This window comes from Piliocolobus tephrosceles, chromosome 13 (assembly GCF_002776525.5).
Source record: "Piliocolobus tephrosceles isolate RC106 chromosome 13, ASM277652v3, whole genome shotgun sequence".
Taxonomy (NCBI): Eukaryota; Metazoa; Chordata; class Mammalia; order Primates; family Cercopithecidae; genus Piliocolobus; species Piliocolobus tephrosceles.
In genome coordinates, this window is record NC_045446.1 from 2,148,454 (window position 1) to 2,172,248 (window position 23,795).

Consider the following 23,795-nt stretch of genomic DNA (forward strand, 5'->3'; position numbering starts at 1 on the left):
GAGGCCCTGTGTTGCCTGCATCCACTTCCACCCTGCCCCTTGGGCACACGAGGAGCACACAGTGTCAACAGATGGGCAGAAGGGGTCGGGCAGCCAGGGAATGCAGTATGAGATGGGCTTGGGGTCGGGGCTGGGTGCGCTGCAGGACTCCTCCTCCTCCTAAGGGACGGCAAAGGATGGACACACTGCCCCCTCCCGAGCATTTGAGGGTCTCTGTCCTGCCCATCTATTTCCTGTAAATGTTCCTTTGAGGAGCTGGTGGCGCAGGCCTGAGCCACATCTCAAAGGGGCTGGAGGGGAAGAAAGGACTCGTCCTACTAGGGAGCCCACCCAGCCCCGCAGCGGGCGGTGGTTGGGGGGTGGACAGGCTCTGGGGCTAAGCAGCCCCTGCGCTCCCTGTCCTTTTCCCTTTGTCCGAGCTCCTCCAGCCAATGGGCTTGGTCTAGATTCTCCTACCTTCCCCTACATCGAGGGGCGGGGCTTGCTCTGGGTCAGGCTGCTTTTCCCTAGTTGCAGGGAGGGGGATGCTGGCACAGTTAACTGACCCCTGGAGGAAATGAGTGCCTGGGAACTCATGTCTAGGGCTCCCAGCAGCCTCTTTGCAGGCCAATTTGGAAACTGTCCCCAGCCCTGCATTTTAGGGGGTTACAGAGTCTCTCAGCAAGCCCTCCTCCCCTGCTGCTCCCAACTTCCAAGCCTGCACTGGTTGGGGTAACAGGATGGTTCAAGGAGCCCCCTCTCTACTTTCCACTATGTTCCCTGTGGGGAGGGAAGAGCCGTTTAAGGAATAAGGTATCCCAAAGGCGCACAGCAGACCGGGGACCGAGGCGTGGGTCCTGCTTCCCCTCTTTTTCTCTAGACTGAGCCACAGCAGGTCCTTGAATTCTATTTCCCAGCGGACGCCAGGACAGCAGCCCCTGGGGGAGTTCTCTCTCGAGCCTTTCAGAGGGACCAGAGGTCTAGCAGCCAAGGGGAAGTCAGATTCCGTGACTGTGTGGGGCATGAACTCTCCCAGCTGAGAAGGGGCACAAGGTGCCAACAGGGCCCAGTGGCCAAGGGCGACGCGGCTTGTAGAAGGGAGAACCTGGGCCCTGGTCTTCCCTTTCAGGGCGGGCAGCTGACCTGCCCCCTGCCGTGGACAGGCTTCCAAGCATGGCGGAGGCCAAACCTTCCCAGCTGCCACCCACCCAGCCACGCTGACTTGGAAGCTTGAGCGTTCAGTGGCCTCCATTCTGCCCGGAAGGACCAGGGACCTGGCCCCGGCTTCCCTGCAGCGCCCTCGGGGGACGTCTCAGTGCCTCCCGGAGCCCGGACCAATGCACCAGAGCTGAGGGCCTAGAGGTGTTAGGGTGGCCGGGCAATTGTGTGAGGACGACGCCCCACACGTTTGCGGCCAGGACCCAGTAAACCCCTAGGGGTGGGAAAGCGTCGGCCCAGCCAGCGGGTAAAGCCCCCTTCACCCGTGGCCCAGCGGCCACGACCCTGCGTCCTCATCTCGGGCTGGGACCGCCTCTGCGTCTGGCCTGAGCGGGACTGTGGGATCCCGGGGAGCCCCGCCTCGCTGCATTGACGAAGCCCAGGAGGAGCGACAGTTACCGCTTCCGGTCATGACCGGAAGTGCCGGGAACGGCATTCGTTCTCCATACGAGAGGACGCACTTCCTGCCTGGGGCGGCCGCTGTTCTCACGGCTTCCGGCAGGTGGCGCTGGGACCACGGGAAGCCGACCCAGCTGTCGGTTAGCCGTCGAGCATTCTGGGAATTGCAGGCCTGGTCCCTCCTCTTCCTGTTCTTCTGGGTCAATTCCGGTCTTGGTTCTGCAACAAATGCCGTCGTTTCCGGGGCCGCTTCCGAGCCGGACCCAAGGGCCGGGGCGTAGAGTAGAGGGACGGGCGCATGCGCACAGGGCTACACGTCCCGGCAGGCGTCGGGAGTTGCGGCCCAGTGCCTTGTGGGAGTTGTAGTTCTGCAGGCGCGGAAGCCGCGGCGGTCGGCCGGCAGAGCACTCGGTTTCCCAGAGGGCTGAGCGCGTCGCGCAGAGGTGCGGCGCCGACCAAGATGGAGATGGCCGTGCATCCTTGAACCGGTAGGTTTGTGCTGAGGGAGGACGGGCCACGGTGGCCGGCCGAGCCTCCGGAAGGTCACCGAGCGCAGCTTTAACACCTGAGCTCGGAGGCCCCGCTGTGCTCGCCGACCCCCGTACCTTGCGACCGGGCCCTTGGCACCCACAGCATCCTCGTGAGGTCCGGACTCGGGCCTGTCCAGCCTGACTTCGCACCGAGAGCCAACTTGGCACTGAGAGTTCGTTTTTTCCCTGGCGGGGAGGTCTTGCTGGCACATAGAGGGGAGAAAGGCCGGGCTCTGCATTCATGTGGAGAAAGAGACGGCTTCCTTCAGCCTCCGGACATGAAGGAGTCAACTCTGCCCTTCCACTCATTGCCGGGTCTCGCCGAGAACCCCGAGAACGGACTCCCGGAGTCCCTGTCTTGCAGCCCGATCCCCGCTCCCCCTCGGAGTGCCCCGCTGACCAGGCTGCTTCTGGCCGCGGCGGCGTTCTGCTGCAGAGGACGGGAGTGCGAATCTGGGAAGCAGGGGTCTGGTTGGAACTCCAGCTTCGTCTGCAACATACTGTGTGACTTGGGCAAATTTTGTCCCCTGCCCCGTACCTGCCAGCTTTAAAACGGTCATCAGTGTGGGGGGTGTTGGGTATCGCCTTTCCCTGGGGTGGCTTCTTCACTGAGGAGAGTCACGCCTCAGAGGAATTGAGGTCCTTCCTGTGTTTGACCTGGTGGAGGGCACTAACAGCCCCTAATAATACCCCTGACCCCATCCTTGTTGGGTGCACAAGACACAGGTCACCCTGGGCGGGCAAGGAGTGTTGGTAGCAGGAGAGGAGTCAGTGGATGGATGGCCGAGGACAGGGCAGAAGGGTGTGGATGGGCCGTCTCCTTTGCTTGGAAACGCAAGCTCTGAGGCACCTAGTCACTCTACCACTAAATGGGTACAGGAGGCAGCGCTTGTCTTCCCAGCTGGAAAGGCAAGGCATGTGCTGAGTGTTACAGGAGGAAGGCCACTGGAGGTCGCTCCAGGAGCTGCGGGGATTTGCCTCTGCCTAGCAGGGCTGCTCAAGGTGATGGTCGACACCCCACTTTCCTGAGAGCTTGACCCTCAGATGCCAGGGCCTTGACTGCAGATTCCTTGGGAGCTCCCGGCGATCTTCCAGCAAATAGGAGCAAACCTTTTCCCTGTGGATCAGGAAGGTGCCGGCTCTGTGGAGTACCAACTGCTCACCCTGCACAGCAAGCAGCTTATAAGTGGCCCTCCTGCCTGATCTTGGCCCTGGGTTTAAGCCCTGGGTGGCTGCTTACTACTAAAATCGCTTAGTAGCTCCAAGCTTGCCTGCAGAGGGTTGGCACGACTAAATGAGGTAACGAGTCAAAAGTCCCTACCCTGAGTCCTAGCCTGTCAGGGGCTCTGAAAACCCAGACTTAGGTCGGTCCTGCCTGGCACCTTGAGAGGTGATAATGTGCTGGCACTGGGCACAACCTGTTTCACACATGTGCGCTCTGGTCTGAGGTTGGTCCTCTCCCCCACCCCACCCACCTGCAGTTGAGCAGCTGAACAGCGGCAATGCCGGGGCACTCCCAGGCCTGAGACGACCACGCTTGTGCCACTGAGGACCTTCATAAGGGCTCCGTTCACCTGGCCCACTTGGCTGTCCAGTCACACTCCAGTGTCAACCACTGGCACCCAGCAGCCAAGAGAGGTGAGAGGAGGGCTTGGAGGGGGAGGCGGGACTCCAGCCTGTGTGGGACAGTTCTGTCCGTTGATTCTCTACTTGTCCAGGGGCAGTGGATCTGCAGGGGGAACTCATTCTCAATACTGTTCCCCCTGAGAAACAAACTTCCTGGGCCGTTTTGGTTTAGGTGTGGCGTGGCCCTGGGGACCCATGGCTGATGCAGGGACAGGTGAGCCGTCCCCCAGCATGGAGGGCGAACACGGGACGGAGTATGACACGCTGCCTTCCGACACAGTCTCCCTCAGTGACTCGGACTCTGACCTCAGCTTGCCCGGTGGTGCTGAAGTGGGAGCACTGTCCCCGATGGGGCTGCCTGGGGAGGAGGATTCAGGTCCTGATGAACCACCCTCACCCCCGTCAGGCCTCCTCCCGGCCACGGTGCAGCCATTCCATCTGAGAGGCATGAGCTCCACCTTCTCCCAGCGCAGCCGTGACATCTTTGACTGCCTGGAGGGAGCGGCCAGAAGGGCTCCATCCTCTGTGGCCCACACCAGCATGAGTGACAATGGAGGCTTCAAGCAGCCTCTAGCGCCCTCTGGCCGGTCTCCAGTGGAAGGCCTGGGCAGGGCCCATCGGAGCCCTGCCTCCCCAAGGGTGCCTCCAGTCCCCGACTACGTGGCACACCCCGAGCGCTGGACCAAGTACAGCCTGGAAGATGTGACTGAGGTCAGCGAGCAGAGCAATCAGGCTACCGCCGTGGCCTTCCTGGGCTCCCAGAGCCTGGCTGCCCCCACTGACTGCGTGTCCTCCTTCAACCAGGACCCCTCCAGCTGTGGGGAGGGGAGGGTCGTCTTCACGAAACCAGTCCGAGGGGTCGAGGCCAGACACGAGAGGAAGAGGGTCCTGGGGAAGGTGGGAGAGCCGGGCAGAGGCGGCCTTGGGAACCCTGCCACAGACAGGGGCGAGGGCCCTGTGGAGCTGGCCCATCTGGCCGGGCCCGGGAGCCCAGAGGCCGAGGAGTGGGGCGGCGCCCATGGGGGCCTGCAGGAGGTGGAGGCACTGTCAGGGCCTGTCCGCAGTGGGTCTGTGCCAGGTCTCCCGCCGGTGGAGACTGTTGGCTTCCATGGCAGCAGGAAGCGGAGTCGAGACCACTTCCGGAACAAGGGCAGCAGCCCTGAGGACCCAGGTGCTGAGGTCTGAGAGGGAGATGGCCCAGCCTGACCACGCTGGCCACTGCCATCCTGCCGCCTCCCCAGTGGGGCTAGTCAAGGGGCAGCCTGGCCACTGCCCAGCTGGAACGGGAGGAAGCCTGCAGGCTACCTGTAGGTGGCACTGGCGGCCCTGGCTGCAGCTCTGGGCGGCGTCCTCCCGAGCAGAGACCTGCTGAGGCTCCTGGGGTGTGGGGTTTGGGCTGGAAGCACTGGCTTCCTGGTGGGGACAATAAAGGTTTTGGGTCTTTCTCAGACTTTGTGTATATTTGGGCCCTGCTTACTCAAAGGGGTCTGTCGGCAGCAAGAGGTCCCCACACCTGACAGTGCCGGACCACTCGAGGGTGGCTGATACCTGCATCCCTGAACAGCAGATCACCCAGGTGACAGCAAGAGCTGGAAACCCCAGGCCTCCTCTAGGGCTTGTGGCTCAGTGGCAGGTGCCCAGCGAGTACCCTCAATGGGCCTGAGTGGGTCCAGAATCTGTCCTCCCCCAACCAAAGCCCACGGGATGCCATCAGCCCCAGGCCTAGTGCCGACTACAGCTTGGGAGGCGGCAGGGAGATGACAAAATGGGTCTGGACAGAGGAGGCTGGGGGGTGAGTGGGCAGTTGGGGGGCTTGGGCAGGTGTTTGACTGAGCCAGGGGTCCAGTGTGTGCTGTACTGGCCACTGGGTGTCAGGCGGACAGCTGACGGACGCCGTGGGTGCCCAGCCCTGTCTTCCAGGAGCCAATTACCTGAGCCCCAAAGGACCTTTTGGGTCTTAAGTGGCAGAAATTCTAACCACTAGTGTTTCAAAGAAAGATGAGTCTCTTGTCAGGCAACACAAGTCATGGCAGGGGTGGGTGCAGACCCCACAGCAGCTGCTCAGTCTGGATGGGGGTGCCCCGGTCACACCGCAGGGCCAGCTTCTCTGTGGTGCAGGCTGCTCAGTTTCCAGGTCGGGTTACGGCGGGGCACGTGTTCTGCCCGGGGAGCTGTGCTTGTCGGGGTAGACAGCCCCATGACACTGCGGTGCCCCCAGGGAGGTCAGGAGGGAGCAGTTCCTTTGGGTGAGGGTCTGGTGAGGCACCAGGAGGGCCATTGTCTGCTGGGGGGTCTGCTGCCCCCTGGGGGTTCCGCTGGAGGTCGGCAAAAGTCAGTGCACAAGACCCAGGGTGGCCTGCTGAGGTGAGGTGGCCCTCATACGGCAGGCCAAGCGGCTTAGGTGTCCGAGGACGGCTGGCCAGCCCCGGGTTGTTCCTGGCCATCTAAACCCCCTCTGTGGTCAGAGGCCAGCAGCCGGCTTCCCCCGCCACAGTGTCGAGAGCCTGCTGGGAAGGAAGGGCCTCCTGAGCGGTGGGAGCCAGCAGGGCAGGCCCAGGCAGGGGAGAGGTCGCTGGCTCAGAGGAAGGGCCAGGATGCCGTGACTCTCCGAGTGAGTCCCCACAGGCCAGCCTGGGGAAGATGGGGAGCCCAGAGACAACCAGGCCTCCGCCTGCACTCCTGGGACTAGGAAAGCACCCCCGTGAGGCGGAGGGGCCTTTTTGCCTCCTGAGCAGGACAGCCCAGTAGGGCCTGTGCCAAGCAGAGCCTCAGGAGTCTGAGTGAACCACATTTGACCCTGGCCGAGGCCGGGGCTCCATCAGAGGGTTCCCACACCGCCCTGAAGAACCGTGTCCAGCCAAGGCCTCCTGAGACTCCCCGGCCAGGCAGGGAAGGCAGAGTACACAGCACAGCCTACGGCCCCCCACCTGCTCCCATCAGCCGCTGCAGGGTGGGTGCCCATGCCCACCCTCATCCCACGCTCCCCAAACAGGCTTACTCCAGGGGCTGCCACCCTGGGCCAGCATGTCAGCCACAGAGGACACGAGCACCGAGCAATAGTTGATCTGGAGGAGGGAAACATGTCTGGGAAGCTCCAGGCCTCTCTCAGGACAGCGGGGGACAGGCAGCCTCCCCCTCTCCCCTCTCCCCTCTCCTGCCAGGGCCCCCGCTGCCCCGCGACTCCTCCCTCTGGGAGCTGCCACTCAAAGGCAGGGGTGGGCGAGGCTCCCGGGAGGCATGTAGAGTGAAACGCAAGGGGTCTTAAATGTGACACCCCTCATTTAAGGCTGTGGCCTCTCAAGTGGCAGGGTGGGAGCAGGCACAGGCGGGGACGGCCCCTCTTCCCCAGGACCTTCCTCCGCCCACTGGGGTGCTCCTGTCCTGGCTCTGGTCTGGCTCATTTCTGTGAGTGACCAGGCAGGGCTGTGGGCAGGTCCCAGCAGCCCCACGCAGCCCCCGCCTCCCGTCAGGGAGAGGAGCTCCGGGGCTCGCTTGCCTGTGACTCCAGATGCGTGATGCGTTTTTCTTGCTCCCTCAGCCCCCCGAGGTACTTGGCAATGAAGTCCACTCTGCGGCAGGAGCGGGCGGGTAGCTGTGGATGTGGCCACGCAGCACTCCGCGTGTGGGGAGCCTCCCCGTCCCCCCAGGCCTCCCTGTGTGCCCGAGTCTGGGTGCCCTGGCCCTTTCCCTTCCCCCCCATGCCCAGATCTGGTGGCACCAGGACCCCTCAAAGTGCACCTGCCGCAGGTACAGAGTGCTCTGTGCCTTCCTGGTAGGGCTGGGGTGCCGTCCCTGCCTGGGCACACCACCCAGCAAGACGGGACAGGGCAGGCAGTCGGGAACAGGCCCCTGGAGCCGGGCTGGAAGGAAGCCAGGGGTGGGTAGTCCCACTCCTGAGACCACAGCAGGGAGGGCGCCAGCGGTCACTGTGCGCGCTCCCTTTTCGCCTGGCCGGGCGTCCCAGCAGGGTCCTGCACAGGTCAGGCTGGAAAGCTAGGCCCTTGGGCTTGGACAGGGCCTTGCCCCTACCCGTTCAGCTTCGGCTCCCCAGCTCAGATCCTCTGTCACTGACGCCAAGGGCACATCCCCACTTAAAGGCAGCCCGACACCCACCAGTGATCAGGACAGGCCCCCGCACCTGTTGGCGGTTTTCCGCAGCACCTCCCCCTCGCTGTCCCTCTTCCGCTTCTCCATCTTGCTCAGGAAGTTCTCCTTCTGCACTGTCTCCCAGGTGACGACCTTCTGGTCCAGGGGGTCTGGCAGGTCTCTCTCTGGGAAAGCGGGGCGGCAGTCAGCATTTCTAGAGCACATGGGCCTCAGTGGCAGAGCCCAGGCCTGGTCCCGGGGCAAGGTAGGCCAGGCAGGAGTGAGTGGGGCCCAGCCAGCGGATGGAGGGCAAGAACAACCCTGGGCAGGGATGGCCAAGCTGCAGGGGGACGGGCTCAGCTGTGCCAGCCTGCACAGAGCCCAGCCGAGGACCCACGGGGCTGAGGAGGGCCCAGGCCTCTCCAGACCGGTCTCCGGCACACAGCCCCGCCCTGGGACCCACCACCCCGGCCTCACCCAGGTGCTCCCGCTTGTGCTCGGCCTCCTTCTTGAAGACCCTGCGGAGTGCCAGGCTCAGGTGGCTGAGCAGGATGAAGGGCGGGGCCAGGGCGGGGCGCTCGTGGTACTCCACAATCAGGTTGTAGCGCTGGAACTTCCAGAACATGTCTGCGTTGCCCTGCACCACCTGGAACGTGTAGCTGCAGGGGCACAGGCGAGCCGTCACCTACCGGCTCCCCTGCCCACCTGGGGGACGCATCCCACCTGCACCCTGATTGCTGTTGGGGAGCCCTTTTTGAAGCCAAGGCCCAGCACTGCTTCTGCATTGCCTGTGGGGTGTGTCATGAGGGGCCGAGGCCCAGCACTGCTTCTGCACTCTCCTTGGGTCTTCCCCTGTCCACTCTGCTCTCCTGGACAAGCCCAGAGTACTCGCCACAGCACCCGTCCCCCAAAGACCCAGGCCCTGCTTCCTGGGACCAGGAGGGCGGCCCACAGAGATCGAGGTCTTGGGCAGGCAAAGCCCCGCAGTCCAGGCTGTGCCGCCTCCTATCTGCCCTGGGGCACCAAGCCCCACCCTCTGCGGCGCACCAGGTGGACCGGAAGGAGGCGGTGTTGGGGAATGGCCCTCTGCTCCCTCCGCCCCAGGGCTCTCTCCTCCAGGGGTTGGGTGGAGTCACCTGAACATGGCGATAAGCAGGTTCATGAGCAGCACGTTGGTGACCAACAGGAAGGTGACCAGCAGGAGGATGACCAGCCAGTTGGCGTAGAGGCTGGGGCAGGATGGCGAGTCCTCCAGCAGCAGTGGGTGGGTGGAGCAGTTCACACGGGCTTCTGGAAGGCAAGGGTGCCGTGGGGACCACCGTGGGGACCAGACCAGGGGCAGCCACAGGGGCGGCCTCAGGCAAACGCCCTGAGGTAGAGAGCTTAGTCTTAGTGTTGAACCCAGGGGACATGGGTGCTCGTTAGGTGACCCACTGTCCCAGTTCACCCAGGATGGCCTGGGGTTTAGCACCGAAACCCCCATCACAGCAAACCAGAACCAGACGGGTGGTGAGCCCCACCCTGGGCCCCTCTGCCATGTCTGCTGGGTTTCCACCAGGGGCTGGAGTCAGCCAGGGCCACAGGCCCTGGAGGTAGAGCCAAGACCCCCAGAGGGATGGAAGGTGGGGGACAGAGGGGTCACAGGACACAGGTTTCTGCTGGTTGTTGCATGTGTTAAAACATTCCCCCCTCATCCTAAAAAAGCCTCTGCTGTTGAAGGTTTGGGGAGAGCTGCTGAGGAAAGGGAGATGGGGTCCTTACTGCAGGACGTCTCAGAGCCTTTACAGCACTAACCCCTGTGATCATACTCCAGGCTGGGGAGTAATTCCGCCACCTTTCCAAAATGTATTGAGCCGGCAGGCTCCAGACAGGGCTTGCTGCAAGCCTTGAGGGCACCTATCCCGCACTGGGCCACTCAAGTCAAGAACATTCTTCAGGCAGTGCACTCTGGGAGCTGGCAGGCTGAGCTCCCTCGGCCCTGGGCAGGGACACCCTGGAGGGGCAGCAGATCTCACTCCAGTCCCTTAAAACCAGAACCTCACACCGGCTTCTCCGTTGCAGGGCTCAGCCTCGGACCCCCACCTCACCCCAGCCTGCAGGGCAGGAGGAGGGAGGAGGGAGCCACAGTGGGAGTCAGGGTGCTCAGGGTCCCAGCCAGAGGCCAGAGCGTGCCCAGGCCATCCGGGACCACATATCCCCTCCATATCCTAATGGGAGCTCCGCTCTCTCCTCCCTCCCCGGCATGCACGCTGGGGTGTGTCTGCGTGAGCCTGTACATGTGTTTGGATGTGCCTGGCACACGTGCTCATGTGTGACTCTGTGTGAACACACTGGCACACACACGGGCACATTCCAGTGTGTCTTGGTGCCTGCCAGCTCCAGGTTGCTCTGTGGTGGGTTCTGGGGGTCTCCCTGTTCCCAGGTTCCTGCCTCTGTGCCTGGGTCCTGAGCTGGAGGGGTCCGTTCTCCTTCCCGGGGTGAATTCCTGCCTTGTTTCTCCCGAGTGAGTTATTGTGACACATTGGCCCATGTGTGAGTTATTGAGTGTTTGTGTGTGCACTGGCAGTCAGTGAGCACCAGCCCTCCCCACGCTCCCACCCCAGGCCTGCCCCTCCTCTGCCCGCCCTGGCCACCTCCAGCCCATGAATCTGTTCCTGGGCAGACTGATGACCCCTCTCGTCCCTGCACTCTGGAGGAGCGGGCCAGGGCCAGCCTGGAGAGCCTGTTTGTAAAGCCGTAAATCTGTCTGATAAAAGCAGCTCTGAGGAATGAGACCCCCACACCCTCCCCGACTCTGTGATTTGGGAAGGCGCCACCAGGCTGGGCTGGAAATTAAATTGTCCCTGGGGCCTGGAGCCCCAGAGAACAAACTCATCACCACAGCTCAACCCCAGCTCCAGCTTGGCACGCGTGCAGAGTGGGGCAGGGGGCTGTCCTGGGCTCTGAGGAGACCTGCAGGCTGTGCAGAAACTGTCTGAGCCTCAGTCTCCCTCTCAGCTCAGCATGTGTGAGTAACTCTCTGCCCAGCAGCGTCAGGGGCTCATAGTGAGTGGCTGGGTTCAGCCTGAAGGGCCCAGACATTGGCTTGGCGGCTGAACTGACCCCAAGGAAGTGCAGCTCAGAGAGGGGAAGTGACACATTTGAGACTCTCAGTGTGCGGCCGGGCTGGCCCTGTTGTAGGCGTTTCAGCACAGGGTTTTGAGATCCCAGCAGCACCGCAGACCTCCCTGAGAGATCCCAGCAGCACCGCAGACCTCCCTGGGGCAGCACTCGGAGCAGGGCTCCTCGGGAGTCTGTTCCCCGCCTTCTCCCATCGAGAAGGAGGCTATGGCCAGGCCTGTCTCCTCATACGAGTGTCTGGGACTGGCCCGCCAGAGACGCAGCCACTCAAGAAAGGGGGGACCCCCAACCCTGCCCAGGCTGGAGGCGCCTGTCTAGAGCTCCTCCTGCCCCGAGGGGCCCTGCGGACAGGGCAGTGTTGGAGACCATATGGTGAGGGCGAGGTGGGGTCGCAGGCAGGCAGGGTCTGGTTAAACTAATGGCCTGGAAAATGAATGCCTGTGATGAGCAAACACCAAAATGTCAGCAGGGGCTGCGGGGGCTAAGAAAACAGCCCAAGGAAATGAGCCGCGCTGGGAGAGGCGATTTCCATCACGGCGTCGCCCACGCCTGTCCCGGAGGCCTGTGTTTGCTCCGGTCTGGCCGTCATCCCATCAACAAATATTTATCGCGGATCCTGAGCGCCACTCCACAGAGGTCGGGGTCAGGCCTGGGCAGCACGTTGTGCCATGACTGCCCCGTGCTGGGCAGCCCCAGCCGCCTGACACCGCCTGAACAATGTTTCCCGCACCTTCTCTGCTGGATCTCCAAGCATACGGCACCCCTCGAGGGCCCCAGGGGCTGGCTGGCTGCTGGCCCACCTTCCCAGAGGTGTGTGTCCCCTCCCAGGTCGGGGCTCCTCGCTGAGTCCCAGCCATCCCAGGCGCCGGCACAGGTCCCTGCCCCATCCCTGAGCTTCCCCATCACCGCCCCATCAGCACACAGGCCGCCATGGCCAAGCGGCTCTGTCCCCCACCCCACCCTCCCCACTGCACTGGCTTATGAAAAACTTTCCAGAACCTCCACCAGCCCCAGCCAGTCACAGGGGTCGGCCTGGGGACACCCATAGGCACGGACAGACCGCACACACATGTTGGGGTGGGTCCCCAGGAGCAGCCAGGGTGCCTTTAGGAGTGGCCGCACGGTGGAAGGGTCTCGCCAGCAGGACGGCATAAGGGCTCTGGTGGGTGGGTGGGTGACGGGGCACCTAGATCAAGCAGGGCCCTGTGGGAGAAGGGCAGAGGCCAGGACCCGTGAGGAGAGCCGGAGGGCCCAGACCCCGGACGATAGCTGGGACAGCCGTTGGGCCCACTCTGTGCCCTTAGTGACTGCCCATCCCTTCGCCCCCAACAGACCACCCCCAGAGCAAGACTTGCTGCTTGGCCTTCCCAAGCAGGAGGCCAGTCCTGGCTGCCTTGGGATCTCCTTGTGTCTCCTTCCCAGCCCAAGGCCCAGGTCGGGGCTCCGTGACTGGAGCTGCCTCTGCCTCAGGAACCAGGCCCGGCCCTTCGGGGTGTGGGGGGCCTGGGGACCAGGCCTCAGCCACTTTTCCTATCTCTGCCCCAGGCTGGGGTCTCCCTCGGCCCAGCAGACCCCTCTGGAGAGACTCGTGCCCAGGACTCGTGCACACAGGGCTCCACGTGCTCCCCTCCCCTGCCCCCGCTGGCTGTGTGCAAACCATCGATCTCGTCCAGTGGGATCTGCCCGAAGATCTGCAGGTAGGGCCGGTAGAGCACCCGGCGGAAGATCCACTCCAGGCGGCCGTCATGGGGGTGCAGCAGCGCCTGGGTGGTGACGCCGTAGGCCACGAGCCACACGCTCAGAAAGAAGAGGAAGAAGAAGACGTCCTTCATCTCCACAGGGCGGGGCAGAAAGAGGGGCGTCAGCGGCCAGCCAGGCGCCCAGGCAGGGGCTGTCTGTCCCTCCAGGGCCAGGCCCGGGGCTCACCATGCGCTCCACCACGATGATCTTGGGGCCCAGCTGCTTGTGTATGGCAAAGATGTGGATCAGCCGCAGCGTGAACACCATGAAGTCCATGGCGAGGACTGTGCGGCCGGCCTCAAACGCCACGGGCAGCATCCTGGAGTGTGGGAGGCTGATGCGGCTGCGGGGCTCAGAGAGGGGCAGGGGCTTCCCCAGGGGCACACAGCATGCCAGGTGTGGGCGGGGCCAGGGCCAGGCCAGGACTCCTGAGGCCCTGAGTGGCTTCATCTTTTGTTTATTTCTTTCTATTTTTTTTTTTTTTTTTTTTTTTTTGAGACGGAGTCTCGCTCTGTCGCCCGGGCTGGAGTGCAGTGGCCGGATCTCAGCTCACTGCAAGCTCCGCCTCCCGGGTTCACGCCATTCTCCTGCCTCAGCCTCCCGAGTTGTTTATTTATTTCTAGCAGACAGGGTCTTGCTCTGTCACCCGGGCCGGAGTGCAGTGTTGTGATCACAGCTTGCTGCAGCCTCAAATTCCCTGGCTCAAGTGACCCACCCGCCTCAGCCTCCTGAGTAGCTGGGACCACAGGTGCCACCACCACGCCCGACCTGAGTGGCTTCATCGGGAAGCCTGCCCACAAGCCCCCCTGAGGCCACACGGCCTCTGGGCCCCACAGACCTGCAGGTGACACCCACGATGAACAGGAAGATGGCCACCATGTCACACTTGTTCCAGTTGTCCCCCACGTACAGTGTGAACTTCTTCAGCAGGTGTGTGTCCTCATCTGTGAAGAAGCCCTGGGAGGGAGGCAGGCAGTCCGCTGAGAGCTGTCCAGGCCCCTCGCTGGGGACAGTCCTACCTGGACAAGCTCGGATCTGTAAGGATCAGGGTTCAGTGTGCCATGGGGATCGGGGTTCCATCTATGACCAGGGCCCAGGCTACCAGTGGGACTGGGGGTCCACTGAAGCTATTCCAGGGCTGTCTGGGGACAGAAGCTGAGGTCAGTCTCTCCACTTGGAGTCAGGGCTCTTTGTGCCCAGAGTCTAGGGATCAGTTTATTCAGTGTCTGGACTCAGTCTGTGATACAGGTCAGGGTTCAGACTCTGACGAAGGAGACCATGGTCATGCTCAGTCTGGGACAGGGATGAAGGCTCAGTCTGGAGCAGGGCTCAGGGCTTGGTCTGGAGCAGGGCTCAGGGCTCGGTCTGGAGCAGAGATGAAGGCTCAGTCTGGAGCAGGGCTCAGGGCTCGGTCTGGAGCAGGGATGAAGGCTCAGTCTGGAGCAGGGCTCAGGGCTCGGTCTGGAGCAGGGATGAAGGCTCAGTCTGGAGCAGGGATGAAGGCTCAGTCTGGGGCAGGGCTCAGGGCTCGGTCTGGAGCAGGGATGAAGGCTCAGTCTGGGGCAGGGCTCAGGGCTCGGTCTGGAGCACGGATGAAGGCTCAGTCTGGAGCAGGGCTCAGGGCTCCGTCTGGAGCAGGGATCAAGGCTCGGTCTGGAGCAGGGCTCAGGGCTGGGTCCTTGACCAGGATCATGGCCACTGGTGACTGGGAAGGTGGGAGGCCCCATGCTGTTCTTGTTCTACAGATGGGTAGCCCCACCCCAAGAGGGCAGGACCCAGCTTAGGTTGCCCAACCTGAAGCTGCAGAGTAGAGGGGACCCAAGCTAGTGTGGCCACCTACCTGCCGGATTTCCTCCAGCACCAGTGTAAAGACCCAGAAGTAGAGAGTGACCTCGGGCCCTGAGGGTCCCTGGGGGGGTGGCCTGAAGTCCAACAGCAGGACATAGGTGAACAGGAAGAGGAAGGCGAAGTACATGACCACATTCCCCAGGAACACAGTCACGGGAGCGCCCCAGAACTTCCGCCAGCGTGTGAGCAGGAAGACAGCATGCGGGCCTCGGTCACTGTGAGCCCTCGGCGCCTCCACCATCTCCTCCACCCTGTGCCACAGAGAAGGCCGAAATGGTGAGGCTGGTGCCCGGCTGGGTGCCCCACCACAGTCCAGCCTCCCAGCTACCACCCGCCGGTCCCCTCCACCCTGCCCGGCCCTCTGCCTCGCACCGGCTGTGCAGCAGACTCTTCTCCATGTCCAGGCTGTCCAGCTCCTGCAGGTCCTCCAGGCCCGTCCTCAGGGAGGCCTCCTCACTGCAAGCACAGGAGAGCTCAGGCCTGCAGGAAGTACTCCCAGAGGCGCCTGCGTGGCTCCGGGTGCTTGGCCATCAAAGTGCCCACTGGGTGCAAGGACTGTGGGGAGTGGGACCTGCAGGGAGTCGGGACTTGGGGGCTACAGAGTCAGGCTGCCACCAGCACCAGCGAGGCCCAGGCCCTCCCTGTGGTTCCGGCACATGCACTGGTGCCTGCCCCAGCCAGCACGCAGCCCACAGGCCTGACCCACCTGAAGGTGATGAGGTTGGTATAGACGAGGGCGGGGCAGAAGAAGGCTCCTAGCAGCCGCAGAATAGGTGTGCCCGCAGCCATGTCCCCCCACCAGATCCTGGTCAGGAAGGCCTGAAGTGAAGGCAAAACTGTTGGCTCCACCTCTGCACCTTCGCCCAGGCTATGCCCTGCCCCAGGAATGCCCAGGTGCCTGGCCCACGTGAGCTGAAGGGGTGCCCAGCCCAGCCTTCCCTCCTGGAGCCCCCGTCCTGGTGGGGGACGTGCTCCTCGGGATGCTCATCGCAGGGGTGTGGGTTGAGCTGCTGTGCCCTTCACTAGGGAAAAGATTGGGCTTGGTGGTTGGGAAGGACTGAAAGGAGGAAGTGGCACTTCCACTGAGCCCAGAGGCAGAAATGGGCCTGGTGGAGGAAGCCAGGGGCGCGCCTTCCAGGAACAGAAGCCCCACCCCGCTCCCTTGTGCTGGGGACGGGAGTGACAGGGCAGCCACAGGCTGCGAAGTCAACTCAAGCTGGGCCAAGCTCGCCCGCCAGCCCTGCCCCCTGGCAGCTTTCCCCCAGGCCAGCTGGCACTCACCTGCACGCCATCGTGGGCAAAGAAGGCCTTGGCGTCAGCCTCGGTGGCCAGGTGCAGGCAGGTGGTCTTGCTCCAGCAGCGGTTCCGGCGCACCAGCAGGGCGAAGGCGAGGTCCTCACTGTTGCTGTAGCACTCAGAGAAGAGGTCTGCCCCCGGAGACCCTGGCCGCTAGGACAAGACACCGTTGCCCGGCCCCCAACGCCCCTCGTCCATCCCCCGTCCAGACCTGGGGTCTGTGGCCACACCCTGTGTTCACCTCCCAGGGCCCAGCCAGGCCTTCTGCCCCCGCCTGACCTGCTCCGGACCCTTCCTGACCCTTTGTCCTTCTCTGGCTCTTTCCCTCCCCCAGCAGGATGAGGGGCCTCCGCCGCCCTGACTGTCCCTTGTCCCGCGGTAGAGCCCAGTGCATGCCTGGGGTGTGAGGCTCTATCTTCCTCACCATGTGCCCAGCGGTCCCACACTCAGGGTCTGGGACCGCCTCCACCCCGGGCAGAGCCGTCTGTCCTCTCCTACAGAGGAGGCCACTGAGGGTACCCGGAGCCCCACGGCGGTAACAGGCGGCCCTGGCGAGGCCCAGGACCCTTTGTCTGACCCTCTATCACATCCTCCCCCGACGCGCGGGCCTGGCCCCGGCCGGTCACTCACCCAGGGCCAGCTGCTCGTACTTTGCCTCGCGCATGGCTCGGGCCGCCTCGGCCTCCGTCTCCAGGTGCGACATCTCTTTGAGGATTTTGCAGGCGGCCAGAGCAGCTGCCACACCTTCCTGGCCCTAGGAGACCCGGTCTCAGGAGGCCGTCCCTCCCCCACCCCCACGCTGGGCCCGCGGCCTCGGCTCACCATGGCCCAGAAGTAGGTGGCCATCTCGTGGCGGTTCTGCAGCACGGCCCACAGGAACAGGTCCCGCCAGGGGTTCTCACTCTTCTGGTTCAGGTCCGGCAGCCACTTCTGGCCTGCGGGCTGCTTGGCCGGGCCCTTCTCCTGGAGGACATGGGCGTCGGCCTCCCGCCGTGGCCCTGGCCTCACCCCCCATTCCCTGGAGCCCCGCTCACCACCTTCCTGCGGCCCCCCGGCCGGCCGTCCTGATAGAATCCTCGGCAGGCATCCTGCAGGAAGTCCTTGAGTACGCGGGAGACCTCGTGAAGGGAGAAGGCGGGTGGCCCCGTGGGTGGCTCCCGGGCCTGCTGGGCACCCAGGCCGGCCAGCGTCAGCCGGGCCTCCTCCTGCTTCCGCTGCAGCAGGTCAAAGAGCAGGCTTTTGGGCGACACGGAGCGGTAAAGCTGCTGCAGCCGCCCATACGTCAGGAAGTCAGCCACGTCCGCGCCATTGTCCACGAAGAGGCGCACAAACTCGGGCTTGTTGCTGACCAGGGCGTCCACCATCACCTCCTCCAGGTCACGGGACTTGGCGGCCATGGGAACCCAGGGGAAGGGGGGCAGGAGAATGAGTGAGAGACAGGAAGAGGGGGCCGAAAGAAGGAGAGAGCAGGGAGCACGGGGACCCCATCCCCAGGGCCAGGTCACGCAGACCCTCGCGCGCTCCTGCACCCCAGCCTGCCCCCTGAGTTGGGGCGGGCACAGGGGGGCCAGTCGTGAGAAAATGCTGAGGGTGTCACAACCTCCTTGGGCTTCGGGGACAGCTGGCACCCAGCCGGCTCTGCCTGGGCCAGCAAGCGAGGCAGAAGCGCGGGCGGAACCGTGTGGCCTGGTCTTGCCCCGGACTTTGGGACAGCTGGGAATGGGCTCAGCCAAGCAGCCCGCGGGGTGCAGGAGCAGGCAGCGTAGGCAGCTTGGGCAGTGCCGGGAGGGGGAGGCGGGTGGGCCAGACTGGGAGGCACCTTCCACTCCACGTCCCCATTGAAGATCTCACTCTTAGCGATGTCCACGTGGTCCCAGGCCACGGCCAGCTTGAGCTCATCCAGATAGTCCTGAGGCTCCTGGCTGTGGCTCTTGCAGGCTGTGGGCAGAGCAGGCAGGCACTGGCGAGGGTGGAGCTGAGGGCCTGACAGAGCTGGGGCACAGGGTCCCCGAAGGTGGGCTGCCTAGAGACGTGGAAACAGGAACTTCACGCTGGGACTTGAGGGGGCACATGTACCACTTCTGAGCACCAGCAGGAGGCATAAGACTTTGTGCAAACCGCAGGAGAAGGCGCACTGCCCTGGCCTGTGTCAGCATGGCCCATCTGCTCCCAGGTGAGGCACCTTCCTCGGCCGCAACGGGGGTACCCCAGCTACCACCTGGGCCTCGAGGCCACTTCCTGGATGTCGTCAGGGTAGCACGCTGGGCCATGTTTCCTCCACGGGCAAGGGCATTTGACCATGACTTGGTGAGGTCACCGGGGTCACTCGAGGGAGGCCTGCAGCACCTAGGCCAGGTATGTCTGCTGGAAACCGCCGTCCTCACCAGCCTCACATGTGAGGCTCGCCAGCCTCAGCCTCCACAGTCGTAGACCCCGTAAGACTACGGTACCTCTCTCAGGCTGCTGGGACCAAACTGAGACTCATGAGAAGGGGTGGGGGAGCTCCTAAACAGGGGGACTCCGTTGACCTCCTTGTCCTGGTGAGGTTGCTAAACCCCGAGCCACCCGCAGTCCAGACACCCTTCCCAGAGCGGCCCCTCACTCAAGGTGTCCCCAGACCCTGCTCAGCAGCGCCCCTCCCTGCTGGGGCTACGTCTGCCTGCCAGCAGCCAGGCCTTCAGCACGTGTTTGTCTCCAACAAAAAGCACATCAAATGCTCATCAAAATTTTCCATCGGCGGGTGAACAGATGCATCAACCACAGTCTGTCCACAGGCTGGAACCTGATTCCGCCTTACAAAAGGAATGAAGCATGAAATGGTATACGCTGCAACACGGATGAACCGTGAAACCCTCCCGCTCCTGCAGAGAGCCATGGACACGAAACGCCCGTCGGCAAATCCATAGAGACAGGAAGCAGATCGATGGTTCCCAGGGGCTGGGGGAAAATGGGGAGTGAGTGCCAAGGGGTATGGGCTCCCTCTGGGGCAATGAAGGCTTCTGGAATTAGATAACAGTGATGGTTGCCCCACCTTGCGAATATACTAAAAACCACTGAATTGGCCAGCATGGTGGCTCACGCCTGTAACCCCAGCACTTTGGGAGGTCCAGGCAGGCAGATCACAAGGTCAGGAGTTTGAGACCAGCCTGGCCAACATAGTGAAACCCCATCTCTACTAAAAATACAAAAAATTAGCTGGGTGTGGTGGCGGGCACCTGTAATCCCAGCTACTTGGAAGGTTGAGGCAGGAGAATCTCTTGAACTCGGGAGGAGGAGGTTGCAGTGAGCTGAGATTGCAGCACTGCACTCCAGCCCAGGCGACAGTGCGAGTCTCCATCTCAAAAAACCAAAAACCAAAGCAAACAAAAAACAACCCCCCCCCCAAAAAAAAAAAAACCCACTGAATTGAGAGCTTTAACTATAGTTTTAAGCTGTGGTAAAAAACACATGTCATAAAACTTGCCAAATACAGAGAGATGCATGAATCACGTGTCATCTTTCCTGGGAAGGGACAGGCGGGCGAGCGTCACAAACGGCCAGGCTGCCAAACCCCAAAGTGTCTCTGAGCATGAAGCCGCCTGATGGTGCCTGCCGTGCCCACCCTGCCTGCCCTCACCTTTCACCAGCGCCTTCAGGATGACTGTGTCCAGCTCCTCGGAGCCCTCCTGCTCAAAGTCGTATACGGTGAGCAGGTGCTGGTGTGAGGTGATGTTCTGCAGCTGGGCACCAGAACAGAGCCCCGATGGGGCCGCCTCAGCCAGGACAGGGGCAGGGGCAGGCTGTGGTCGACACCAGCGGACGCACAGGCAGTGTCCCCAGGTGAGCCTTGCAGCCTGCGTGCCCACCACCCACTGGGCCCATCCCGGGACCACCCATAGACCAAGGGGCTGCCTGGGTCCCTCTGCTCCCTGTGGGCCTGAAGCCAGAGCGGGTGGGGGCCCCGGCAGTCTGAGGTGGGAGGAGTGGGCTGGGGGATGCATCAGCAGGAGTTCTCCCAGAGGACCAGCCCCACCCCAGGAGGAGGGTCGGGAGGACAGGGGAGGGGGAGCGCATACCAGCTTGGTCCAGCGCACAATGTCCCCCCAACAGAAATGCTCACTGGGGAACTTCTCCTTAAATTGCTTCGCAGCCACCCTGGGCACCAGGAGGTGGGGCTGGTTCACCAGGGCAGCGAGCACATCGGCGATGCCCCCCGAGCCTGCCAGGATCAGCCACGGGGCAGCCTGCTCCACGGCCCTGGAGATCCTCTGAGACAGGGAGGGCGGGGAGAGCGGAGCCCAGATCATCCCGGTGACATCTGGATGCAGGTGTCAGGGGGCCCCCATCCCTTCCAGCCCTGTCCCAGGGGTGCCCAGAATCCACCAAACCCCTCCACAAGGCTTCGGCCAGCCAGGGGGCCTCAGCCAGGCCCCTACCTCCAAGGTGCTGGGATCACCATTGACCAGCAAGCAGAGGACAGGGATCTCGATGCTGCCAGTGCCTGCGGACAGGGTACCCGTGAGGCCTGAGGACTCTCTGCCTGGGGTGACCACCCGGATCTCAGGCTCTCAGGCCACCACATTTTCTGGTCAAAAGCTAGCTCTTCCGAATAAAGTGAGGGCTTCGTCTGGGCTATGTGGCACAGGCCGCTTATTACAGCCCCTGCCGTATGGGGGTCGAGGGCTCCAGTTCTAACCCCCACCGCCCAGCACGCAGACTCTGTGGCAAGAGCTGGCCTACGGCTGTTAAAATACAAAGTGACATGGAGGAAACGGAGCCTCCAGCCCCGCAGGTGCACCGCCACACCACACACACTCATGCTGAGCGTGGCAGAGGCAGCATCTCGACCATCGAGGGAGCTCTGCTGGGCGGGCTGCTCCTGACCGCTCAGCAAACCAAAGAGGTACAGGAGGGAGTCTTCAGGTTTCTCCCCCAAACAGAAGCTGCAAATGAGACTTCTATATGTGACGCGCCAGAGAGTCCTGGACCTGTCCCCGTCTTCTGTGAGGGAGCGAATTGACTGGAGGTGCCTTAGAATCACCCACAGGGAACTGGGCTCCCAGGCGGGCCCCTGACTTTGAAAGGTGCCTCCTGATTGAATCTGGAGGATAAACCAGACCTGGCCAAATGGTGCCCGGGCCAGCAGGGCTTCCGCAGAGCAGAGCAGGACCCTCTGCCTGTGTCCCCAGAGTTTGATGAGATTTTGTGTTTTCATTTCTAAAGAGTGCTCAGTTGGCCGGGCACAGTGGCTCACGCCTGTAATCCCAGCACTTTGGGAGGCCAAAGCAGGCGGATCACCTGAGGTCAGGAGTTCAAGTCCAGCCTGGCCAACATGGTGCAACCCCATCTCTACTAAAAAAAAAAAAAAAAAAAAGCCAGGGATGGTGGCACATGCCTACGATCCCAGCTACCCGGGAGGCTGAGGCAGAAGAATTGCTGGAACCCGGCAGGTGGAGGCTGCAATGAGCTGAGATTGCACCACTGCACTCCAGCCTGGGGGACTGGGTGAGATTCTGCTGGAAAAAAAAAAAGGGCTCAGTTGGCCTTGCCAAGAAATTACGGCAGCCCGAGGCCCTGACTCTCTGGGCCATCAGAAGAACATTTCCCGAAACCGCCCACCCAAACACTGCCCACAAAAAAACAAGTTTTTTTCTAAATATTGTATCTTGTTCATAGACGTTACAAATAATTATATGCTTTGTTGATGAATATTATTTACACACTAGCATTTTCTTAGTAAGTTCAGCTTTTGAACGTGCGACTGGCCAGAGGTGCCCATTTCTCGGGTGACGCTGCCCCCTGGTGGCAGGAAGTAGCCCTCTTTCAACTCACGAATCTCATTTTACCTCTCAGAGCCCCAGAGCTTCTGACCACGGCAAGGCCCAGTGAAAACAGAACTGCACCGACTCTGGTGGGAATGTCACTGCCCAGCCAGAGCCACTCTATCCAGCTCTGCCTCCTGCACCGCCCTGCCCAGACAGCTCCTCCTCCCAGGCCCCCACGGCCCAGGTCTCGGTGCCCAGGCATGCTGGCTGCGTTCTGCCTGGGAAGCCCTCCTGCTTCTCCCTGGCAGTCACCCCCACCCTCCCATAGGCGGGTCCCTGGATCCCCACTGGGTCCCAAGGCGGTTGGCCACCGGCAGCTTTCCTGGGTGGCTGGGGCGGGCCTCACCCCCGTAGCCTGTCCTCTGCTCCGAGATGTGCTTCTCCAGCCTGAGCCGCAGCTCCATCAGCCCATCGTCCTTCCCCGGGGGGCCTGGCTCCACCAGGATGAAGTGGGAGAGGTTGCTGTCCAGCGAACAGAGAGGCCCCTGGCTGCTGCCGTCATCCTTGGGGTAGTGGACAGGAATATCCTCCTGTGCCCATTCAGGGAGACGAGGCTGAGCCCTCGGGAGGCAGCTTGGGCTGGGTCCCGCTGCGGGATCCTCCCTGCCAGGCCATACACACTACACTATGGGGCCCTGCACAAGGCTTCTGCCTGAGCCTTGGTTTCCCCACCCTTCAGACAAAAGGAGGGACCAACAGCTGGGGCCCGGGGACCCTCCTTCGACAGTCAGGGGCAGGAGCGGTGGGGAGCGGGTTCTTTTAGACAGAACCATGGAGACAGCTGGGGCTGCCGGAAGCTCCTCCTTCCCGACTCTAGGGCTGGTGTCCAGACATCCACCAGGCTCTGCCTGGGCCTCCCTCGGCAGTGCCTTAGACAGACCCCAGCGTGGGGGACGGAAGTTGCTTGTCCAGGCTTGGACAGGGCTTGGGGCCTGGGCCCACGTGGTACAGGAGGAGGCGAGGGACCTCGCCACGGTCTACACTGGCCGTTCCCTATGCGGTACTGCCACCTGCCGGCCGCGTGCTGGCTCTGTCCGATCCCTGCTCTTCCTCCAGCCCCAATCCTGTCCTCCCAGAGCTCTCGGCCCGCTGCCCAAACCCTCTGAGCCCCCGCCCCCAGGCCCCCTGCAGTCGTGGTGCTGGGAGCTGGACGTGCACCTGGGCCTCCTCCAGAATGCGGCGGTGCAGGACGCGGCCCAGAGAGGCCATGCCGACGGCAATCACACGGACTTTGGTGGATGTGCTGGCCAGCGAGTGGTCGCGCACCGCCTGCCCGACATGCCGGGCCAGGCCCACGTGGAGGGCACTGGTCAGGATCCAGGCTCCTGTGGGGACGGAGGAGGGGCTCACTGTGCCGCACGGCCTGGGTCTTTCCTAGTTGGCCCCACGCCCTAACACCTAGGCCCAATCAGCAGCCAGTTAGCTGGGAGCCAGTGGTGGGTGCTGGGGAATACCTCAAGGTGGGGTGGGGAAGCCGAGGCCCAAAGAGGGCAGGACACCCACCCAAGGCAGGGGACTGGGCAGCAGTGGGACTGGCTGGGCCCAGAACCTGTGAAGTGGCACCCCCACCCCGCCTAGAGCACACATGCTGGGGCCCAGTCCTGCCACTGGGCTCCCTCCGGGACAAACCCGAGACAGCTCTGTCCAGCTGCCTCTGCTGGGCCAGAATCCCAGGATGTTTTCCCACAGTTTTACAAAGCCCTCGGCCGTGTCTGGCTGGAAGATCTCTTTGAATTTGCCACAGCCATTTCTTTAGTGAGGGTCCCTGAAACCTCAGGCCCTTCTCCCGGGTGTTGCATAGGCCAAGCTGCCTCAAAAAAGAGCTCAGTCATTGGACTCTGGCCCCTACAGCTGGCTGGCCCGACTGCTTCCCCAGGGGGTCCCACCCTGTATACACCGGGGTGCTTTGGTCCCAGGTATGTGGGAGCAGGGACATCTTGTAGTGGAGGGGGCAGCTCTAAGGAAGGGCCAGGCCCAGCTCGGGGAGGCCCTGGTCCAGTACGTAAGCACTGCTGCACCTGTGGGTACTGCAGAGGACAGGTGGGCAGTTTCAGGAAATGTTCTCCTGATGGTCCAGAGAGTCAGGGCGTCGGGCTGCTGTGTGGGGTGGGAGCGCTGCCCGTGCCGGGTGGGGTGGAGGGTCAGGGCG

The 23,795-nt window shown here is 62.9% G+C and overlaps 2 protein-coding genes across 4 annotated transcripts in view; one reads left to right on the forward strand and one right to left on the reverse strand.

The window, feature by feature from the left end:
• Nucleotides 1-557: 557 nt before the first annotated feature.
• TSSC4 (tumor suppressing subtransferable candidate 4) lies at nucleotides 558-5,202 on the forward strand. 2 transcript variants are annotated; one of them, XM_023183550.3, is made up of 4 exons: nucleotides 558-2,084; nucleotides 3,608-3,764; nucleotides 3,925-3,966; nucleotides 4,159-5,202. In XM_023183550.3, the coding sequence occupies exons 3-4, from the start codon at nucleotides 3,948-3,950 to the stop codon at nucleotides 4,935-4,937; spliced, it is 798 nt and encodes a 265-aa protein (XP_023039318.2). In that variant the 5' UTR covers nucleotides 558-2,084; nucleotides 3,608-3,764; nucleotides 3,925-3,947; the 3' UTR covers nucleotides 4,938-5,202. The 2 variants fall into 2 exon arrangements, with proteins under 2 accessions (XP_023039318.2, XP_023039317.2); XM_023183549.3 differs by having other exon boundaries at nucleotides 566-2,084; nucleotides 3,925-5,202.
• A 536-nt stretch (nucleotides 5,203-5,738) lies between these two features.
• TRPM5 (transient receptor potential cation channel subfamily M member 5) overlaps nucleotides 5,739-23,795 on the reverse strand; it is a 19,363-nt gene continuing 1,306 nt past the window's right edge. The window contains exons 3-24 of one of the 2 annotated variants that reach the window (XM_023183548.2): nucleotides 22,805-22,971; nucleotides 21,993-22,176; nucleotides 20,258-20,322; nucleotides 19,898-20,089; nucleotides 19,459-19,561; nucleotides 17,662-17,780; nucleotides 16,877-17,227; nucleotides 16,665-16,805; nucleotides 16,473-16,596; nucleotides 15,828-15,973; nucleotides 15,253-15,365; nucleotides 14,919-15,002; nucleotides 14,539-14,797; nucleotides 13,537-13,655; nucleotides 12,885-13,017; nucleotides 12,616-12,790; nucleotides 8,975-9,128; nucleotides 8,316-8,497; nucleotides 7,891-8,023; nucleotides 7,249-7,321; nucleotides 6,751-6,817; nucleotides 5,739-6,256 (exon numbers count right to left, since the gene is read on the reverse strand). In XM_023183548.2, the coding sequence (XP_023039316.2) occupies nucleotides 6,150-6,256; nucleotides 6,751-6,817; nucleotides 7,249-7,321; nucleotides 7,891-8,023; nucleotides 8,316-8,497; nucleotides 8,975-9,128; nucleotides 12,616-12,790; nucleotides 12,885-13,017; nucleotides 13,537-13,655; nucleotides 14,539-14,797; nucleotides 14,919-15,002; nucleotides 15,253-15,365; nucleotides 15,828-15,973; nucleotides 16,473-16,596; nucleotides 16,665-16,805; nucleotides 16,877-17,227; nucleotides 17,662-17,780; nucleotides 19,459-19,561; nucleotides 19,898-20,089; nucleotides 20,258-20,322; nucleotides 21,993-22,176; nucleotides 22,805-22,971 (3,191 nt within the window). In that variant the 3' untranslated portion in view covers nucleotides 5,739-6,149. Of the gene's footprint in view, nucleotides 6,260-6,750; nucleotides 6,818-7,248; nucleotides 7,322-7,890; nucleotides 8,024-8,315; nucleotides 8,498-8,974; nucleotides 9,129-12,615; nucleotides 12,791-12,884; nucleotides 13,018-13,536; nucleotides 13,656-14,538; nucleotides 14,798-14,918; nucleotides 15,003-15,252; nucleotides 15,366-15,827; nucleotides 15,974-16,472; nucleotides 16,597-16,664; nucleotides 16,806-16,876; nucleotides 17,228-17,661; nucleotides 17,781-19,458; nucleotides 19,562-19,897; nucleotides 20,090-20,257; nucleotides 20,323-21,992; nucleotides 22,177-22,804; nucleotides 22,972-23,795 lie in introns of both variants that reach the window. The other variant, XM_023183547.2, reaches the window with a different exon arrangement.